Source organism: Camelus ferus, chromosome 22, assembly GCF_009834535.1.
Source record: "Camelus ferus isolate YT-003-E chromosome 22, BCGSAC_Cfer_1.0, whole genome shotgun sequence".
In the NCBI taxonomy this organism is placed as follows: domain Eukaryota; kingdom Metazoa; phylum Chordata; class Mammalia; order Artiodactyla; family Camelidae; genus Camelus; species Camelus ferus.
This window is the reverse complement of record NC_045717.1, coordinates 14,082,717-14,105,843: the sequence shown is the minus strand read 5'-3', so window position 1 is coordinate 14,105,843 and position 23,127 is coordinate 14,082,717. Positions and strand designations below refer to the sequence as shown.

At 37.7% G+C, this 23,127-nt stretch overlaps 1 protein-coding gene across 2 annotated transcripts in view; it reads left to right on the top strand.

The window, feature by feature from the left end:
* Window positions 1-23,127, top strand: part of GABRG2 (gamma-aminobutyric acid type A receptor subunit gamma2) — a 95,971-nt gene that overhangs the window by 27,881 nt on the left and 44,963 nt on the right. For both annotated transcript variants that reach the window (XM_032465139.1, XM_006194945.3), the window contains exons 2-6: window positions 3,399-3,550; window positions 5,263-5,330; window positions 7,634-7,854; window positions 11,196-11,278; window positions 13,897-14,034. In XM_032465139.1, the coding sequence (XP_032321030.1) occupies window positions 5,289-5,330; window positions 7,634-7,854; window positions 11,196-11,278; window positions 13,897-14,034 (484 nt within the window). In that variant the 5' untranslated portion in view covers window positions 3,399-3,550; window positions 5,263-5,288. The remainder of the gene's footprint in view (window positions 1-3,398; window positions 3,551-5,262; window positions 5,331-7,633; window positions 7,855-11,195; window positions 11,279-13,896; window positions 14,035-23,127) is intronic.

Here is a 23,127-nt window from a genome sequence, read left to right as displayed (position 1 = left end):
ACAGTGAACATCTCTGTCTTGTTCCAGATTTTAATGGGAAGGCTTTCAGCTTTTCACTGCTGAGCACTCTGTTGGCTGTGGGTTTGTCATTTATAGTTTTTATTATGTTGAGACATGTCCCCTCTGTACCCACTTTGGTGAGTCTTTATCATAAGTGGGTGTTGAATGTTATCAGGCACTTTTACTGCATCTATTGAGAGGATTTTTTTTTTTTTTTGTCCTTTGTCTTGTTGATGTGGTGTATCACACTGATTGATTTCCATATGTTGAACCAGTCTTGTGACCCTGGGATGAATTGACTTGATAATGGTGTATGATCCTTATGTGTTGTTGGATTCTGTTTGCTAACATTTTGTTGAGAATTTTTGTATCTATATTCATCAGAGATACTGGCCTGTAATTTTCTTTTTTGGTAGTGTCTTTGTCTTGTCTTGGTATCAGAGTGAGGGTGGCTTCATAGAATGAGTTTGGGAGTGTTCCCCTCTCTTCAGTCTTTTGGAAGAGTTGGAAAAGGATTGGTATAAGTTCTTGCATGTTTGGTGGAATTTCCCAGTGAAGCCATCTGGTGCTGAACTTGTGTTTGCAGGGAATTGTTGTTGTTGTTGTGTTGTTGTTGTTGTTGTTGTTGTTGTTACTATTATTACAGATTCTATTTCACTTCTAGTGATTGGTCTGTTCATATTATCTATTTCTTCTTGATTTAGTTTTGGTAGACTGTATGTTTCTAAAAATGTGTCCATTTCATCTAGGTTGTCCAATTTTTTGGCATAAAGTTGTTTACTAGTGTTCTATTGTTTTTTATATTTTTGTAGTATTGGTTATCACTTCTCCTTTTTCCTTTCTTATTTTATTTGCATCCTCTCTCTTTTCTTCTTGGTGAGCCTCACCAGAGGTTTGTGATTTTGGTTACTCTTTCAAGAAACCAGCTCTTGGTTTGACTGATTTCTTTCTTTCTTTTCTTCTTTTTTTAAATCTCTTATTTTATTTATTTCCCCTTCAATCTTACTATTTCTTTTGTTCTGCTGATTTTAGTTTTTGTTTATTCTCTAATTCTTTAAGTTGGCAAGTTAAGTTGTTTGAGATTTTTCTTGGTCTTTGAGGAAGGCCTGTATTGCTATGAACTTTGCTTGTCACTGACCTTGTTATGTGAAATCTATTTGATTATTGTTTTGGCTTCTAATAGCTGATGACTAAGAGAATTATTCGGGCAATTCTGGAAGGTAGTACTAATGCTAAGAAGCATCTTTTATCTTTTCAATTAATGTATTTTTCTTCAGAATCTGCCCGAAAACAGTAACAATGATAATATGGCACCATCGTGCTTGGATTATTTGTTAGTATAGGGAGGTGATATGAACAAGCATACCAAATGATTTAAATACTCCCTTTCCTTAAAGAAACTGTAATAGGATGCACTTGTCTGAGGAAGGGAGGGAGGGAGGAAGAGAGGCAGGGGTGAGAGAGGCGGGGAGAGGAAGGAAGAGGTTGAAGAGCTTTTTTGAAAAGACACTTTGCATGAACAGTTTAAACAGTGATAAAATATGATGATGAAACCCAGTGGGTCAGCTACATTCTTTTCTCAATGAGTTATTGGAGAGATTTGAAAATTTCTTTGTCACAGAACTTCTGTTTTCTTAAACAAGTAAGATTTAGGTCATAGGATTAGAACTCTATTAGATAGAGTTCATCAGTGCTCTAGAGAAATGAGGAATTGAGGCTTAAGAGGAATTTTCCTAGCCGAGATCTAGTCTCTGCTTGCATTGAGGTATTTCTCTCTGAGAGCTGGTTGCAGCTTTGGCCATCCTACTGTACAAACCTTCTATGGGTGCTCTGTGAAATTCAGAAAAAAATTTTAAGGTCTTTTGCTAACTTACGTGCAAGATGTAAGACTGGCTATGTTAGGTTTTCTGCAAATGTGTGGCTCAGGCGTTATGTTTCCTATTTCTAAAGCTTTAAAGGAATAAAAAGATTACTTGCTTACTAAGTTGAACCATCCCAGTGATTACTTTTAAAACTTCATCTCCCATCCTCATTCTCAAACCAGATTAATCACAATCACATAATCAGCTTTCTTCTATGATATTTACTCAACAGGTCTACTTATCTATACATACACATGTATATACATATATGCATATACATCTATCTTGATGATTGAGTATGATTGAGTATAATTGAAGAAAGGTGATAAATATGGTTTGAGAATACACATATCTATTCAGGGCACTGACAGGAGGCACTGATTTGATTTCTGACAAGATTCACTTTTACTGTATCTTTGAGAAAATAAACTGAATTCAATGAGGATGGTGATGAGAAGTTTATATTTCAAGTTTGTAATTATTTATTTCACCATAAATAGCAAAAGTAAACAATATTTACTGAGTAGTGATAAAAATGAAAATGGCAGTTTTTGCCAGGTTTTGTATTGCCCCTAGATCTGGAAAATAGAATCCTTCTGTGTATGGGAGGGATCTGGGGGAGGGATATGAAACTTGGGGCAGGGAAGGGGCAAACTGTAGGAAATTCTAATATCCTGCCAAAATCAGCCTTAACTTCTGGTCCAGTTGTGGGGATTTTTGACAGGTTTTGGCATAGAAAACTGAATCACAGAATGTTCTGTTGCTTTTTCATCATTCAAAATAGGTAACTTCGCTTCTATGACTGTACAAGCATTAGATTAGTATGAGTTTCCAGCTTGGGCACTTTTGCTATAATAAAGAGTGGTTTAAAGTCTGCAGCTACATCTTTCTTCATAGTACAGGGTTCTTAACAATCAAAGATAAATGAACCGCCCTTGCCTTTCAGCACAAGTGAGGGGGGAAAAAAATACACATACACACACCCTGGAGGAAGGAATGGCAGCAAGACTGAGCCCTCCTTAGTAGTTCAATTGAGGGGAGAGAGACTTCTCTGTCGGTTTGTGGGAGTGAATCTAATTACCAGTGTCTTACTTTCATTAATAGGTTGGAGCAAGTTAACTTCTCAAAGGAGGAAGAAATAGACGTTATGCCTGAACTCCTAGACTGGATTACGATCATTTAAGTGTGGCTTTCCCAAAAATAGGAATTTTTTTTTTTTTAGTAAGTCTTTTGTGAAGTTGGGCAGGTGGCCAGGAAGAACACCAACTACCAAAAAGCCAAGAATAACTGATAAAACATGTATATTTATAGACGGGAGGACAGAGCATTCTGGAAAACTGAAGAGTATATTTTAATAGATTTTAATGTACCTCAGTCAAATTTAATTAGCTAGACTAACCCTCAGCTGAGAATTTTGACTGGAATCCACCTCTGCCATCCTGTTTCACTTCTCCTTTTGGGAGAAGTGGTCTGGGAGTAAACATCAACTTAGGTGGGGTCGACATGTTTCTTGACCTGATATTTTTGTTTTCTTAGCCTCACTAGCCAAAAATCTGATGATGACTATGAAGATTACGCTTCTAACAAAACATGGGTCTTGACTCCAAAAGTTCCAGAGGGCGATGTCACTGTCATCTTAAACAACCTTCTGGAAGGATATGACAATAAACTGCGACCTGATATAGGAGGTATGTGAAGGCCTTTTGTGACGTGGGTTACGCCGAGACAAACATGGCTGCCACGTCAGAAGGAAACACCAGCACATTTCAACAACCAGAAGGGTGTAAATAATACTTCCCACTGTATGTTGTTAAAATAAAGAAGGTGTAAATAGCATTTAGGCTTTGGAGTAGAAAGGGACATTAAGTTCAAAATGAAGAAAGATGATGTTCAAGTGAGCATCAGAGCTAGAAATTTTAATTTTCCTAGACATCACAGACAAAGACTATAGAAGGAAATAGTCTAAACTTCTTTATGAAGCAACATCAGAAATCACCAGGATTCAATCCCCAGTTCCTCCATTTAAAAAAGCAAATAAGCAAAAACCTCATTAGCCATCCCCAACAAAATAAAATAAGGTGGGACACTGTAGTTCAGTGGTAGAACCCATGCCTAGCATGCATGAGGTCCTGGGTTCAATCCCCAGTACCTCTGTTAAAAAGAAGTAAATAAATAAAAACCTAATTACCCACCCTCCAACAAAAAAAAATTTTTTAAGATTAAAAAAAAATCAAGTAAATCATAGTAAAGAAAAGACATACTGCTTACCTATAGCTTTGTAACAAACAACCACAAAATCTCATCTAAGCTCAGCTGGGTTAGGGACCCTCATTTAGGAAAGCTGTGCTCTCATTCCACTCCTGGGACCAGCAGACTAGCTGGGGATGTCCTTCTTGTGACAGTAGCAAGGAGAGAGAAAATAGAAGCTCACAAGGCTTGATGCTTAGAATTAGAACTAGCATAGTCACTTTTGTCCATATATTATTAGCCAATGCAAGTCAGACGGTCAGTCTCAATGTTCAGGGGCAGAGATGCAGCCTCACGGATGTGAAGGCCAGGGTGTAGACGCAGGGAGGAGTGGAGAATGCAACCCACTGGAGGGAATCAGAGCATGGCACTTCACGGAAAATGGATAAAGATGAGAGAAATGTGCTTGCTGAATCGAAGCCCAGAGTATTATGAATCCTTGTTCATTAAATGTTAAATGAAAATGGAGCACATTCATTAGGTCATAGATGTAACACTACATGATTTTTAATATCAGTCCTCTTTGACAAATAGGTGTGTATTGGGTTTCCATATGGTTTCCTCATATTATTTGATGAGTCACAGAATTCATTAAATCCTTGAGGAAGATTGATTTTTGTGTTGGCTGGAGATGGATGAGGATGAAGTGGTCATAAAAGGAATCAACAGGGAGCAGTGTTTCAAAAACAGTTCATAATCCTTGTTGCTTTTTATGTCTATTTCATGTTTCTAATGCATATTGTTTTCTAGGTCGCTATGTAGTTATTTTTTTCCATATGGGCCAAGTCAGGTTATAGCACCCGAATGGATTGTAGAGCATGAAGGAAAACATAATAAAATTCAGGATATCTGAGAGAAGGATGAAGAAAATCTGATCAGTGTTTTCTTAGTTAGTCATCTTTATATAGTCTTAAAAAGATAATCAGTATCAAATCTCTGCTCTGCTTAGCTATTACGTTTCCCTGCTTACAAGGAAATACTTATTTGAAAACAAACAGCTATTTAAATATAGTGAATTAGTCACTAGCACCAAATTAGTTGTGAGTAAATCACTTCTCAGGTAGCAAAATAAATCTCTTTCTCAAATAACAAGGACTGAAACGTTAAAATATTATGCTTCTCCATATGCACATATTTCTGTTTCTCTTTGCAGTGAAACCAACATTAATCCACACAGACATGTATGTGAATAGCATTGGTCCAGTGAACGCTATCAACATGGTAAGTTTCTAATGCTTTTTGTTGATCTTATTAGCATATTAGAGAGGGAATATGGTATCATGGAAATAGCAAGGAATATTCCAACAATAACAAAAAAAAAAATGGAAGGGAGAGAGAATCTTTCAGATCTTTTTTTCTCTCTTGTGACATAAATATAATTAGTTTTAGTGATTGTTATGAAAATTACATGTATGTATAAAACTATATGTATAAAACTAACGTGTGTAAAATGCTGTAATTTTAAGATTCAACAATCATTACTTCCTTGGTAGGTACTCCCTACTACAAAATGAAACCTAGCTTTCTACTACATCTTAGAATATTGATTTGTTTCAAATCAAAATTGTTTCTCAGAGGAAATAGTGCATTAGATGTAACAGTAAATGTAACTTTGCTCTTCTATAAAGCTTTCTATTCAAATCTGACATAAGAAACTGGACGGAAGTCTATATAGAATAGAACAGAGTCCAGTAGAACATACTGTAACGTAACATAACATGGCATAATGTACCCTAACATAGAATAGCATAGCGATATTATAACTTTAAAATAGTGTTTACCAAGCAAGCAGTAAGGACACCGGGCTGAGTCAGAGAGACAGATGAGAAACTTCCATTACTGCTCAATAAAGGATACTGACACCTGCATGCTCCTTGCAAGTAAGCTGCTTGTTGACCCATTAACAAACGCCAGCATGTTTCTTCTTCACAATTAAAATTCTCAGAATAGTTAGCATTCTGATGCAAGATATAAAGCAGCAGCAGCAGGCAGCTGTATATGTAGTCTATTTAACCACAGGACTTGGAATTTCAGGCACACTAGTGTCCAGAACCACTGTCCCCAGATCAATTTATGAAATACTAGTTGAGAGAATCTTAAAGCTTGTGTGTGTGTGTTTGCCAAATGTAGATTAGAAGTTACTGAGTTACTGTGTTTACTGGCACATCACTAATTAGTTGATAAAAGAATTTCATGGAACAGTTTCCGCTCTCATTACGTGGGGGCTGCACGTATGGAGTTAAACAGCAAACAAGGTGGTATGACCTGCCCCAGTGGAAGTGTAGTCGGTTACTGTGAGATACTGGGGCAGGAGGCACAAGGAAGTAATCCAGGACAATGCAAATGAGGCAAAGAAAGAAGATTCTAGTCTGATCCTGACAGGCTGCTTTTCTTGGGCAAATAAATAATCTCCCTGTTTTTCTGTGTTCATTATAAACGGTGGTGGGTTGAGGGGATCAGACTAAGAAATGTGGATGACTCTCCTACGAACACTGGGGGTTCTTTAATTTTCTCATTTATAGATATGATTAAAATCAGGTTATCAAATGATGCTACGTAATATCTAAATATGATAGCCAAATGAGATCTTGAGTGTTCTGACTCCAGGTCTAAATGACATCACACTTTCTTCTCTTCGATGAAACTCAGTCACTCGCAGCTTAAATACGTGCAGGGAGGATTCATTACACTCATTTATCATCATAGCATTTTCTGAATACGCTTTGTGATAGAGATTAGTACAGTCATAAAGATTCTCTTTTAATTGGTTCATTTCCTCTTGTTTAGAAAAAAAAATGACATCAACTGTAATAGTAAAACATAAAGACAGTTACCTTGCTTTGGGTGTGTGCTGTCTGCCAGACCCGGCACAGAGCGCCTTATGTGTCTTCCCCTTTGTTTCCGTCCTCACCCTACCTGACAAGGAAGAGTCTGGAGGAGCCTCACTTTTGTGTGTGTGTGTGTGTGAGGCAGCTGAGCCTCCAGAGCTCCAGGTTAGGGCTGTTTTGAGTTTTCTGGACTTTCTTTCACTCTATAGCAGTGATTCTGAACGTGGGTGGTTGATTTCCTCAAGAGACAATTGGCGCTGTCTGGGAATACTTTTACTTGTCACGATTGAGGGTGGGGTTTGGTGCTACTGGTTCCCAGTAGGTAGAGGCTAGGAATACTTAGCAAATATCCTAAAATACACAAGACAGCCCTCACAACAGAGAGTTAGCTGGCCCAGAATAACAGGAGAAACTCTGCTCTATAAATACCGAATGCAAACGGCTGTATCAGGGTGATGATCTTTTGCCAGGAATCACTTAGACAGGTCTGTTTTCTCACAATATCATCGTCTTGTCTATGAAAGATGGGTGAGTCTCCTTAGCAAAGCTTTTGCTTCCTTTTGGACTATTCGAAGCCAGAGTAGCTTTGCTTTTTGTATTAGCCATGAGAACATAAATGATAAATCCAAACAGATGCTCTATTATACAGTCCTGCTATATTAAAGATGTTCCATTTCATCTTTTTCTTTAAAACAGGAATATACAATTGATATATTTTTTGCCCAAACATGGTATGACCGACGTCTGAAATTTAACAGCACCATTAAAGTCCTCCGATTGAACAGCAACATGGTGGGGAAAATCTGGATTCCAGACACTTTCTTCAGAAACTCCAAAAAGGCCGACGCACACTGGATAACCACTCCCAATAGGATGCTGAGGATTTGGAATGATGGTCGAGTGCTCTACACCTTAAGGTATTCTTTTGGAAAAGGAAAGAAGTGATTGCTGGGGATGAAACAAAGATCAACTATATTTTCGTCTCTCTCTTTTTGTAAAATCTTTTTTTTTTTTTATTGAAGTTTATAGTCAGTTTACAATGTGTCAATTTCTGGTGTACAGCCTAATGTTTCAGTCAGACATACACATACATATATTTGTTTTCATATTCTTTTTTTCATTATAGGCTACTAAAAGATATTGAATATAGTTCCCTGTGCTCTACAAAAGAAACTTGTTGTTTATCTATCTTATAGATAGTTAATATTTGCAAATCATAGTCTCTTAAAACAAAAAGAAAAAAAGATGTCAAGCCTGCGTCAGAGCTGGCATGCTTGATCTAAATAGTACGAGATGCTATGCAATTAGCTTTTCTTTCTGTTGTCAATGAGCCTATTCAAAGGACTAGACAAAGGTAAAACCTCGTTTATGGCCGATGTGAGAACTCTGCTTTCTCACAGGGACACGGAATTTCCCTTGCATTCCTAAGACCCCCTGGCCTTTACACCAATCTTGGCTTTTGTGTGTGTCCTGCTACTTTAAAATATGGACACTAACCCCACAGTCAGTCATCCTTAGGACCACCGGTTCTTACGTTTGGGAGTGTTTCCGTCTCCAAGGAAACCACTGCTAACGGAGGATTTCTGATGTGGAAATTCCTGTACATCCTTCTTTCTAGCTGCACAATGGCAAGTAACTAGAATGACTTCCATCTCCCAGCACCCACTACAGTGATAGGCTGTTTGACTTAATTTTTTTTTTTTTTGCTCTTTTGGGAAGAGATATTTTGGGGGAAAACTTGAAGGAGGCCTCTTTTCTATTCTGAACTTAAATATTAAGTAACGTTTGACAGGTTTTCTTCTTCAATTACTTTATGCCATTATCTTATTAGCGCTTACTGATTACATGCATTTAAAATATTTTTACATCTAAGTTTCTCATTGGTGAGAGCATATTATTAAATCAACATAATACTGCGTAGACTTAAGAATCAGGCAAACCTGGCTTTATTAGCTCTATGTCAGACTGTCTGTATTAGAGCCGTTCTCCAGGATTCCTGCAAGAGAGGCAGCTCCTCATGGGACGTACAGCACTGGGGGCAGCTGTCTGGTAGCAGGGGTCTTGGTGCTAGGAGAATCTCAAATTTTTATTTGGTTAGGAAGTTTGGTATTTTTACTTGGATACATTTTCATTTAGAGGAATTAGGTGAAAATTGGTGAAGATTTATTGCCAAAGAAGACACCCCCACACCACGACATGTCCCCTGCCCAAGATACTCTCCGGTACTACAACTAAGCAAACATTTACCTTTCATTTTTAAAATTGCTATAAAATAGAGTTAATGTTTCTTATCTCACAGAGTTGTAATAAGGACTAAGTGGGGTGATATGTGAAGTGCTTAATATAGAGCCTAATAAAAAAAAATGTAAGCAAAGGAGATACTTAAATTATTTGTATATATTTTCAGTAATAGGTAGGACTAATACAATTCTTCTAGATCTTAGTATCCAGGAACCTGGAAATTCAAAATGGTTCCTGTTAAATACCCTTGTGACATATATTTCATGCTGTATGTGATATCCAAAATACAAAATATACTTTAAACTGGATCCAAATCCTTTCTGCCATCAGTTCTATCAGTGAGTAGGAAAAATGGCCACGATTACAAAAGAAATTCATTGCCCGTATTTTGACTTCATCATGGGTTTTTATTAAATTAGAAGTAAGGTAGTGACTGGAATTATAATCCAGTGGAAATCAAAGTTTGTCCGATAAATAAGAGCTCAGTCTAGTTTGAAGTACTAAGTAAAGTCACACTATCTTAAGTCCTTTATCATTCTAATATTATAGTCAGTTTTCCATTTCTATTAACTTGCAGAATCACTATACAATATTTAATTATGGAAACCACCTCAAAAATGTCACTCATGAGATTCATCCAAGATTTGAATGAGTTGCTAATCTGTACAGAGAGATGATTTTATTCTTGTGGCTTATCTATAATGAGTTATGAATGTGCATGTATATGCATAGACATATATCTATGTACCTATCTGCGGTCTACATTATTTTCAATTTTAACAGTTCCAGTTTAATTTGGAGAAAAAATACTAATAAAATATCAAATTTAATTGAAGTTTCACTTATGAATAAAACTAATCTTTTCTTTGGAAGAGCATATAATTATTTAGCTTTGGAGGCGTAATCTTGGGTTCAGATCTCAGCTATGCCACTAGCTTTGTGACTTTGGGCAAGTTCAAGTACAGTAAAGCCATAATAACACTAAACTCACCTTAGCCAGTGCCATGGGGACAACTAAGGAGTCAGTGAATCATTAGTTACATTTTAAGATCAGTAATTGCTCTATTATACCATAGAAAAGTAAAATCTCCCCAATTAAAAATGATGCTAAACTGTAAAATCTTTCAAAATAAAAGTTTTTAAAATAACTTTTATTGCTTTAAGATTGATACCTGCACATTGTAAGAACTGTCGCTAACAAATATAAAATTTGGAAAATCATCAACCCCTCACCTTTATAACTTTACAGTATATTCATACTTCCCCAAAGGTGGTCAAAACATCTAGGACTCACTTATATTTTCTCTGTCCTAGAAACCCAGCCTATATTGGGATTCCAGAAGATCTCAGTAAGCACCCCAGCTGCAAACAAATTGGGACTCATTGGCAGACTTTTTTTTAATAAGTCTCTGTATCCGTATTTAACATGTCTTGATTGCCATAAGATACTGGTCTCCTCTGTAACATCCTATCCAATGGTTTCACAGTGTTCCTTTGTAAGAATGCATAACACTCCATTTGTGAAACATAGGTATTTTTAAACTCACATATAGTAATTTAAAGCTAACATCTAACAAGTACTTACAAACAGAAGGTTCTGCTTTAATTAGCAGATAAGATCGGAGAATTATCTGCATTCATTTACACGCAAACAGCAAATGAGCTTAAGTTCTTAAAACAGTTTGTTCTAGTAAGTACATTAAGAGCATTCTTAGCGATCTCATTTGTGCAATTACTTTGCCCTCAAAATTAGGTGATCATGAATATTGAATACATGAAGTTGAGGTCAGTGAGATCCTATGGTTTGGTCTGTGAAAATAAATGGACTGCATTAAGTCTTAAATAATTTTCTCGTGGACTTGGTGGATTTCTTCAGTGAGGATCACCTTGGGTTATCAGTAAGAATGGGTGATATACTCTCCGGGAATGAAACTGAATGGTCATTAGAAAATGTGCTAGTGTACGTTTTTTTAAACTGTCTAAAATCTCTGTTTATGTTTCATATCTTCCTGTTTAGGTTGACGATTGATGCTGAGTGCCAATTACAGTTGCATAATTTTCCAATGGATGAACACTCCTGCCCCTTGGAATTCTCCAGTTGTAAGTAATGCTCATTTGATGTTCTGTAACTCCTCTCACCAGTCGCCTTTCTGATTGCAATATCAATTAATTGGGAGACTTACAGAGAATGCAGAATTGCAGTAAGTGATGTTGTTGACTTTGAAGATTTTGATAATCTTTTTCATCGTTAAAAAAAGAAAAATCTATTTTATCAGGAGTTACAAATAGATTTCATTGGGGCGCAAACTTTGAATAAATTGGCAGTGGTTGCCTGGAGCCCTTTGTTGGGAAAGATTGTAAAGCCAGGCCTGGTATCAACAGAAAGGGCAATGGTGGATTACACATCTCCGCTCCCACATGGGCCCAGGAGAACAGAGGACCAGTATGTTTGCTCGTTGCTTTCTCCCTTTATGTATCAAGACGCATAGAGATCCCACAATGTTTGCTCACTCCAATTTTGATACACCTGTTAAACAAAATTGAAAATTACCTCCCTCCACCTGGAGTTCTAGTAATATCTAGAACTAGGTATCCACCAGTGAGCAAAAGACTGATTTTTGGTGCCATGTGGGTCCAATTCCAATCCAATCCCATCCCTCTAGACTTGAGCGGATTACTAAGTCTCTCAGCGAGTCCACAACACAGGTGCCCAATAGAGATGATAAGACCTGCCTCACCTAAATATTGTTTTGTTGATGTAATAATATATGTACAATGTTTGGATGCTACCTCACACATAGTGAAGATTCAATCAGGAGCTCTATTACTTTATTAATTATTATTATCATCGGAAAATGGACGATAGCGAGAAGATCCGTGATGATTCTAACTCAAGTTAAGCTTTAGTAACCTTCACAGATACTTCCTGCCTGAATCAGAAATAAGCCTCAGTTTCCCCCACATGTTCGCCTCACCATTTGTTCAACATTCATGTTAGATTGCTCACCTCCTCCTCATTTTTGGTTTGTCAATTGTGCGTACTAGGGAGAATGAAGAACTAATTATGAATTTTAAATTATACACACACACGTATATACACATATATAATTTGCCAGCAAGGGAGTGATGGCAGAATCTTGAGAGCCAACTAAATCATAATAACTATACTTTCAATGAAAAGAAAAAAATGAGAAAAGCAAACACAAATTTCACTAAACATCATTTCCACAGGGAACCAAAGGAAAACTTCATTGTGCATTATATGTACTGAGAAAAATTCCCATGATAAATCTCACTCCATATGTTTTACTTCATCCAAGAATACAGTGTGTTTCAGTGGAAGCTTCCCTAAGGTTTAGGAGATTGCATTTCTTTTCTTCTAATTTTCTACCTGACACTGCTCTTCTCCTGAGTCAGCTAAAACTGAAGAACGAGTGGTTTCTGTGCCATCGGGCCACTGATTGACAATTGTCTTCTGAACCCAAACTGACCTGAATATTACTTATTACTGTCAAACCAGTTCAGTCACCAACAGGTACTCCATAGGAAGTTTCTTAATATCATCAGTTTTCACCACATCTTGTCCTCCCCCTCCAAATCCCCCATCCTATAGCGATGTGGGAACTCTTTTTTTTTTTTCTTTCTTCTTAATTAAAACATAACAGGACAAAGAATTAGACCACAAGAAAAGAAGGAAACATAAAGGGTTTTATTCCAAGAAGTCAATCAGCCTCCATAATCAAAACTTTTCTTTCCATAGCATTATTAGAAGACAAACAGTTGAGAAGATTCCTAGTTTTATAATCAGTCTGTCTGTCTGTCTATCCATCCATCCATCCTTCCATCTATCTACATACCTATCTTTCTTACTTGAGTTTATTCTACAGTTTACTTAATAATGTTTATCCATTCAACAACTGTATATTGACCATTAATTCCATGAAATAAGTATGCTCATCATCCCCATAAGGAAACAAATAATTCAGGAAAAAAAATTAAGAAATTTGTCTAGGGTATTATGGCTAGGAAAAGGTACTGATCATCGCTAATTTTCAGCGTAATCTCTTTCTCATGAGTGCTGTCTGTTCTCTTGGCTGAACATGACTGAGCCACAGTCCTCACTGGTATCTTCCCCTTGACATTTCCACTTACTGCCTTTAATTGTAGATTTCTGTGTGTAAAATGAAGTCTCAGCAAGTTGAGGGAGAGCATAAACAGTTGAGGTATTTTTTCCCAATCATCTTCGACTCCAAGGACATGCCCCGGAGACGGATTTGAGTCTGCTCTTCTTCCATCATTTTCTGTTTCTGCATGACTCTCAAACATCTTGCCCTTTTGAGACTCTTCCAGCATAAAACAATGTCTTGCACATGTACCATTAATTACATACTGGCCACTTTTTATCTGTTACCCCAGACAATGCAAAGGATGCATGTAGTGTATACAAAACCAGGCAGAGTATGCCTGATGCCTTCTGTGTAATTAAAGAGCTTCTCAAGGGTAATGCTAATCTCCTGATCTTTTAACCTCACTTCCCATCAGGACACGGCATCACTGCATTGACGTCCTCTGCTGTAGTGCTTTTTAGTCCAGGGTCCTCATCTAAAGCACAGCTCTGTCTCCCTCGGTATCCACCTCCGTGTCTTGTTCACAGAAGGCGGCTGCTCCGTTCGTTCATTTTTAAGCATTTGAAATGTGTGTCTCTCGTCTCGTGGCAGACGGCTATCCCCGTGAAGAAATTGTCTATCAGTGGAAGCGCAGTTCCGTTGAAGTGGGCGACACAAGGTCTTGGAGGCTCTATCAGTTTTCCTTTGTTGGACTGAGAAACACCACTGAAGTGGTGAAGACGACTTCTGGTAAGATGCACTCAAACAATTCTGAGTGACCCTTCCACAGTTCAATATCCAGTACATGTGATTCAGAAGCTATCAGTACCTGTCTACAAATAATATTCAGAAAATTGAAGTGTTTCAGTTGATGAGAGAAAAGTGATCATGGTATTCTAGTATAATGTATAAATATAAATGGACTCTCAATTTAAAGCAAATTAGATTCAAATTGGGTAAGTGAACAATTTGCTTAATTTCCGTTAAGTGAAAATGAGTAGCAATTATTAAAAAAGGGGAAAATATTTATCAGGCACAGGTGTAATATTTCTTTTAAGAAATATGTTTCATAATATATTGAAATAACAGCATTTAATGTCTCACATGGGGAAAATTAACTTTTCAAAATGCAGAAAAGTGACCATAGTGGATATGGACTAATTCTCTGTTCAGTGATGAAACGTTTTGAACCGGCTCCATCTGTGAATAAGGAACTGGGTTTTGGTATCAGATAGGCCTGGGCTCACATACCAACTCCATCAGTGCCAGCAACAGATTTTAAGAAATTACTGAGTTTCTCAGGGGACTGGCTCTCCCAGATAGCCAGTGTGGACAGAAAGGTCTGCGTCACCGGCCTTCTGGATGTATGGAAATGAAAAGGTAAGGCACTGAGAGAGCATCCGGTAAGTAGTGCTTAATAATGATACTGACCAAGGATGCATGGGACCTAATGTGGTCAGGAAACTAAAAATCTGTATTTTTATATCATATATCATTATTTTTAATGGTATTAGTTGAACTGATTTTAAAAACCATGTTGGGGGGTAGTCAGACACATTTCTGGACCAGGTCTGTCTCGTGGGTGGCTACAGGTTCGTACAAACCTTCTGCAGTGCGGAGTACATACTCCGTACAACTTATTCCAGCTACTCCTTTTTAAAGTTAGGTGAATTTAAATATATCCTAATTTCAAATGTAAACATTGTGTTCCCAGCTTACCATTTAATAAGACATACCTTTTTATATTTATTTCCATGAGTGAAGCGGTTTTCTGTTGATTCATTCTCTCATACCTGCCTTTTTTTCCCTCCTGGAATTCATAGGACATATTTTTGTGTGTTGACTAATTTGGAAGGCTTTGGTCTATTGTACAGAGAGAAATTAAGTTAAGGACCTATACAGAAATGGAAATTTAAGGCTCTGCTTTCTTCAACACTACCCTCTAAATCAAAGAGTTCTCTGGCTCTGACATTGTTTTTGGCATTTTTCAGATTTCTTCAAAAACTCTCTTATGTTGCAAAAAGAATCTGAAAGAAAATCAAAGAAATGCTCTAATCTACTTTTAAAACATGGCCTTATGTTCTCTTATTCACTGGAAATCCTGACCATCAAGTGCTAAAACAGTCTTTCTTTTGGTCCCCCCAAAAAGATTCAAGATTGTCTTAGAACTGGTCTCCCATCTGTGAAAGAACGCATGTAAAAATAATCTCTAAGTCTACATGCTTCCAGAATGAGAAATTGGGCATTAAATTCTGTTGTGTATTCATATTTCCATAATTATTCCAGCACCCTAAAACAGAACTCGCAAATTCGTAACTAGCAGATCCTCTGTTTAGTCATGTGAATCCAGAGTGACATTAAAACCAAATGGTAGTGAGGGAAGGGCTGGCTTTGTATCACCGGGTCTAACGTCACCCCCTCCCCATGGTTTCATATTGAGAATTACCTAGAGCGTATTTACTCTCTAGTAAGAGATACTTCCAAAAGAAAATGATCTGCTTACTTAAAGCTTGGCAAGAATATTTATCAAAGTTTCTTTTCACAAGGCTATTAATCTTCCTAGAGAAATCGAAGCTGAACTGTATTGATAACAGACTGGATACTGAGTGGCCCCACTGATTGTATCAAGTCCTCGTGAATTTTAGTGCGGTAGTTAGCCCCCGCCCTGACCTCCTTACGCTCCCTGCTCTGGCCAGGCTGTTTTTGTGTGTGCGGTACCGTTTCAGTTGTCTCTGTGAAGAGAAACTGGCTAAACTGGAACGGAACACCGGTGCCGAGAGGCAGCCTGACTCTTGTCATAGTCGATGCTGTAATGATCGGAATTTCTCCGTGATCTTTTGTCTTATTCCTGATGACATTCTTATCTTCAAAGTGTAGTTCTGTAACTAATTAATCATCCACAAGGAAGTTACATTAATAACTTTCTTGGGAGATTATCGGAAGATCAAAATTCTAGCCTTTTTGAATCTTGGCTGTTATGACAATGTGGTTTTTCTCCTAGGCTTATAGTAAATGTATCTCCCTTTGAGAATTCTGTCGCAACTCAGAGAGAATGTTGCCTAAACTTTGGCTTACTTACCACGGGGATTTCTAGCCTGCATCCGTTCCAGTCCGCCTTCCATGACTTTGTTTTATGCAAGTGGTGATTGTTTTGCAGGTTCTGTGGTGTTTTTGGTGTTTACATGGGCTCATTGTTATTAGGAAAGTGAATCTTTTAAAGGGAAGTTCAGATTAGGACCATAATTGGAAAAGCAGAAGCATCTGGCAAATATAAATTTGATATAAAAATAGAATGAAAAATAAGTGTCCTTAAATTTTAAGTGCATATATTTGTGTTCCCCAGACTCTGAGTATGTTGAAAAAGAGAAATACTAGAGAAAAGGGCGAGTGCAGCTAGCGCCGAAGTACAGCTGTTCCATGCTTTCAGCAGAAGGACAGAAGGAACATGCACAGGAAGGAATCTTCTTCCTCACTGGATAATTCAGTGCTATGTGATAACCCTGCAATGTGGCACCTGAATCATCTTTATCAGCACTGGTATCTGTGTCACTCTTGAGAAAAACATTGCCTGGGTGGTAGACTGATACGACTTAAAGAAGACTTTGAATCTGTGGTCAATACATCAGAACAGATTCCAGACCCATGATTTGTCCTTCACACCATCCTCTGTTCCTGACTGCTGTGTATCTGGGAATAGCACCATCATTGTCCCAGTGAGCCAGGCGTGAGCACTCGGAGAGTCACATGTCTGCCTCCCACATCTAGTGAATCACCCAGGCACTTATGCCTCTGAAATACCTTGTGTAACTGTCCTCTTTTCGGTTGCCACTGCCACTGTCCTAGTTCACGATTTTGTCTGTTCTCATCTGTGTAGGTAGCCTATTAAGCTGTGTCCCTGCTGTCAGTGTCTCTCTGCTACAGTCTGTCCTTGATACATTAATCATAAAGGCTAGCACTTACTGAGCACCAACGACATGTCCCATAGCAAACATTTTATATAAAGGACTTACTTTAATTCCCACAACCATGGTCATCTTCACTGTCATCAACACTGAGGGGATCTCTGTGGACGAGGAACGGACTTCTAGGGTTCGTTTACTTGCAGGGATCAGACATGGCAGCTGGGCGGTTTGCTTTCAGACTCTCACTCTAAACCACTACACTATCTTTATCCCCACTGTGGCCCAGTGAGTCCTCCTGAACCACAACTTCCCTCATGTGCCAAGAATTCAGGAGGTTCGGTGAAGCACAAGTTATTGTTCCTAATATATAAGCCCCTGATCTCAGGAACTTCCCAGCTTGGTTTTCTACAATTTCCCGGCTTGTAACAGAACTACTCTGTTAGTATTTCCTGAATATAAATAGCCAGTCCTATGTACACATTGAATTTCAGTCTCCTTTTCAGCTTGTCAGCTCAACCCTACCTTCGTGACTTTAAAACATAAATAAACAGCTTCTCGTCCATGAGACTTGTACAGATCTTAATGCCACAACAACTTGGAACAAACTTTAAGATGGTTCAGTCTCGGAGCCAGGCAGCTCAGGTTTGAATACTGGCTTGTGTACGTTATTGGAAACACGTAAGCTCAGTGTCACCAATGTTACAGGGCTACTCTCAGGATCAAGGAAGATACTCCGTTAAAAGTGCTTTACAAACTGTGCCTAATATGTAGGAAGGATTCGGTGAGTGGTGGGGGGAGGGACCACCATCATTGTCATCATCAGACTTCCCTCACAGAATCGTCGCCCACTATGTGAAAACATCATTTCTGCCTTGCGGTGTTTCGGCACTCATTTTAGTCCCCCTTACCTGCCCCCTCATGCCAGTAAGTCATAAGCCTCCCCATGGAAGGCTTTGTTTAATCATCTTTGCACCCATGATACTGTGAGCCTGGTGACTCGCTGAGAGTTGATTAGTAGCTAATTGTAAGATGGATTGCTTGTGACAATTACATTGATAAGACCATAAATTTTTCTTCAATTAAATAAGCAATGCAGAATTCTCTTCTATATTTTTCCATGACTCATCGTTTACTCTGAAGTAGACGACTTGCTTCTTTCTAGTCATACTGCCATGGCCAGTTCACCAAATTACCTACCTGATTTTTGGTATCAAGCAGAGCTTTGTTCCCTCATGTTCTCGTGAAATGTGAGCTATAAAGACGGGCAAATCAGTTTCTTAGGGGAACCTACATTCTTGAGATCGAAATGCCATTATTATGAATCAAAAAGAAACATATTCTTCCTATAGAAGAAAAACATTCAGTCTTTTTTTCTTCCAGTTTTATTGAGATGTAATTGATAGACAGCACTGTGTAAGTTTGAGGTATATTGCATAATGATTTGACTTGAAAACATCGTGAATGATTGCCACATTAAGTTCAGGGAACATCAATGGTCTCATAGAAATACAAAATTAAAGAAATAGAAAAAAATCTTTTTCCTTGTAATGTGAGCTCTTAGGATTTTACTCTTAACTTTTATATACAACATACAGCAGTGTTAATTATATTTATCATGTAGGACATTACACGCCTACTACTTACTTATCTTATAACCGGAAGTTTGCCCCTTTTGGCTACCTTCATCCAGTTCTCCCTCCCCCAGCCCTTGCCTCTAGTTAACTGTAAATCTGATCTCCTTTTCTATGAGTTTGCCTGTTGTTTGTTTTTGAAGTGTAATTGATCCACAACACTGTTGGTTCCTGTTACACAACATAGTGACTTGGTATTTCTATATATTTCAAAATGATCAACGTGATAATTCTGAAAAGCCATTCCACAGTCCATATTATCTTTAGAAATGTAAACATAAGTGTTTCATAAATTTGGGGGCATTCCCATGTACATGAACTAGTACTTCCTTCCTTTGTGTCTTCTACCCGTCTTTTTGGCTTAGATTCCATGTCAAGTTGTATTTTCTTGATTTCTATTACAAGAAGTGCATAAATATTAAAAAGCCTGTGCACCACTAAAACTTTACCTTGCTTTCCAACAGGGGCATGTAGACCACAAATTTAGAAATGTCAGCTCTGTGGATGAAGTCCATGTTCATGGCTTGATTTCTAATATATATATATACATATAATCCACCCTAGAGCGTCAGAGCTTGACTGATGTTCTCCCACCAAACTTCCCTGAGGTTTCTTGGATACATTGTACTTACTTCAGATCTTCGTGCCTAATTTTTTTCTTAATACTAAACTCCAGTTCAACCTTTTCTGTCTAAATCAGCATATACGTACTGGTCAAATAATTCTCCAAATAGAAGAGAAAGAAGTAGCTCCCACCTTCTGGGCTGGGTTTTAATTGATACGTCTTTGGCAACCCAGGGAGACACACTTGAAACTACTCATCACTGAGGTGAACTATTTAGAGGGAAAGAAAAAGAGAAATTTTTTTAAGAAAGTAAGTTACTGGTAATTTTTCCACTGAATAGGTTAGAATAAAACAATTAATAAACCTAAACGATAGGAGAGAAATAAACAACCACATCACCGACCCTGCAGTGTCTGGTTCCTTTTGAGTCGGTAAATTGTGAGCCCATTTTGGTCAATAATACAATTTTCAAACTACTTGAAGCAAACTGATAATCTTGTTAAATCAGTGAAAGACCTCACTGTAATATACTTTTATTTTATTTCAAGCTTCAATTTAGAAAAAAAATAAAAAAAACCTTTGGTTTCAGGGGAGGAGGATGTATGAATTATGTAAAGAGAGCTGGGCCAGAAACAGCCACGGGGAAGTCACTCGCCCTTTCTGGGATGAAAAGTCCTTATCTGTGAAGTGAATGCGTTTGACTAGTTGCTTCTTTAAAGTCCTTGTCCTTAGACTTATTTATAACCTCCAACGTAACGAAGGTTACACGATAGATGTTCCAGTGTAGGAGCGACTTTATATAGTAATGTTTTCCTTCGTCAGATTTTCAGTGTCTTCTAAACAAGTCAAATGCAAAACTAACCTCCTTTAGGCTTTAAATGAGATTCGCACTCTGTTCTGTTGTTAGCGATAGGACATTGTATATATAATGGAATATTCAGAGGCTACATCTAAATATCCCACATTGGAATTTTAAATTCCAACATTGCTCTGACATTGCCTGGCAGGGAGACAAGGCTTAAGAGGTGAAGAGGAGTTGCGCAGAGAAGTCGTGGGAAGTCTGCAGAAAATTGTTTGGTTTCAAGGGGACACGCTTCATTTCAGCTTATGTTCCATCGGCAAGAACTAGCTGCCCGCCCCTGTGGAGCTAAAATGGGGCCGGAAAGTGTAGACGAGCTGTGTGCTGGGGAGGGACAGTGGGCTTTTATGACTTTCTAGTGTCTGTGCCTCACGCATGGCACCATTTTATTTCTCACAAGGAGCCTCTGAGAGAGGTATTATGTTTCTGTTACGAAGATGAAGCAACTTAAATTTATAAGGGCTAAGTACTTTGTTCAAGGCTGTTCAACAGAGTTATTTACCCAGATCCCCAGATTTTACCCCGCTCCATCTCTCCGACATGGGAGGTAAAGGGATGAATTAATTAAAAGAAAAAGTTATTCCTTAGCTTGATCATAGCTAATTTTATGGAGACGATGCAATGAAGTAAGAGCACTTAATATGGTCACTATATTGCTGCGTCCACAAAACGTTAACCTGTAGGGACAGCAGTTACATTTACATCGGGCAGTTAAAGTCAAGTGGGAAACAATTTAGTGACAATGTATTTTCCCTTTTCAGAAACACATTTATTGCTTATAAGATACTATTATTCACTTGCTCAGTGGACCTGTGGGTCACCGTGCAAATCTGGCTTTAAATAAGAAACTGTTGGAACCAATGTATTTGTATAAATTTGTTACTGGAAGAAAAGTCTCATCAGAAAGAAAGCATAATAAAAGTCTGGCATGACTTCTATTTACAGTAATTTTGAGGACTAATATCTTATTTTGACCATCTATCAAAAGCAACCAGGTCAAGACAACATGAATTTTTATCCAAGTATATCGTTTTTCCTAATTCATCTGAAATTCCTCTTTGGCCACGTTTAGAAGACATGTTGATCACTGTGACTGATGTAATTAATTGAGCCCTCCTGTCCAGCTGCTGCCCCCAAATAAATGAAAAACACTAAATAATTTTCTAAAGTATAAAAATGTGAGATGATGGAGACTGAGTCTACAGACACTGCTCTATGTGCAGATTCGCTGAAGGTTCCTTTCACTGTGTTTGATGCAGTTGAAGAATTCCTCTTTATTTTTGCATTTTCAGAAAATAATGCACTTGGCATTGCAGATATGCAAATTTAAGCATGTCAGAGACTGAAAAGGGCATCAAATAGCAATGAGGAAAATAATGTATTGTTTTTTAAATGTAACTTTCTTTTCTTCAAAAGGAGGTTATTAGGATGGTTATAGCACACTGCAGTGCATAATAATCCAGAAGTGGATTTCCTGGGTATTCAAGCTGGGGCTGACCAGAATTCGTGTACCATTCTCACCTGCCACTCCTGTAATCTATTTCGTTTAGAAAATCAAGAACCGCTAGTCTTCGTAGTCCATTCCAGAAGGGCAGAAAGAGATCAGAAAAGCCCAGGGACTAGAGAATCAGCAAATGTGTTAAACACGACTCATACTTTTTTTGTTTACATTTCTATATGGGTATCTCTGCTATTCAAGAAATTGCCAGTGCTTCACATTTAAGATATAAACCACATCATCAATGTTTAATTTTTCACATTTGTCTCCCGATTTATGCACCCCAAAATAACTACTCCGTGTCACACATCATCTCTCAGAACAATGACAAAAAGAAATACTAAAAAATAGCATTTTCTCTAAGGTGATAGTTTTTCTCCCATACCTGCCACAAACCTAATTGCTTTTTTCATAAGCATTTCTCTTATCAGCTGTATAAGATGATATCTTTACTTATGAATACTGATGTACAATAAATGACATTTCTGATGAGATGCAAACTTTAGTGTAGATAACCGAGTTTAGTGGAATAGTTTCCAAATACGATTTCTAATCTGCCTGCCCTCATATGCCTTACGGCACCATGCACCTTGGTTTTCCTCATTATTACTTCTATTGTTCACTGGATGGTGAAGAGCTCTGTAACATAAAAGACAATGTGCAATTCATGAGCTGTCTAATAGCTCCTTGCTAGAGAGAATGCAATCATGATCACTAATTATAACCACCTAATGATGACATTGTCTAAGTTGGTGACTTCTTGTTGCCAGTATTAGTGCCTGAGAGTAAAATTAGATTGATGGAAAAATAAAAATTTTAGGACTAAATATCAAAGCTCAAGGCCAACTGTAATTTTACTTACGGGTAATTGCTCCAAAGAGGTAAGATCACTGTAAATTGGTAGCCAGTTGCCTAACTCCAGCCTAGACCACAGATCGTTAGAAATGGGATAAATTTAAATTTTATTTATTTCAGTCAACACTAAATAATTGAGGAATTTCAGAGGAAAACCTTCAGCATGTTTACATCTTAAATATCTGGGTTGTGTATTTGCATTTGAAAATGATTAGGTAGAACTGAATTCTTACCTGTCCAAATGGGGAGGCACACAATCTCCTTGACTAAAATTCCTGGCTATATGAATTTCTTGAATTACTGTTCCTTATTTTAGAAAACTAAGTGTATTTCTATCTCAATCAAAATAGGGGAAAATGAAGGATAATCAGCTCCCAAATGAGAGCAAATACGTATCTGTGGAAATAAAGAATATTCATTTATGTTTAATAGGCAGAGGGAATTTCTGTCTGTAAAATAACACTGTAAGAAATGAAGGTGAAAACTATTACTCAGCCAGTTTGCCTGAAAATAGGTAATAAGTTGCAGAGAAG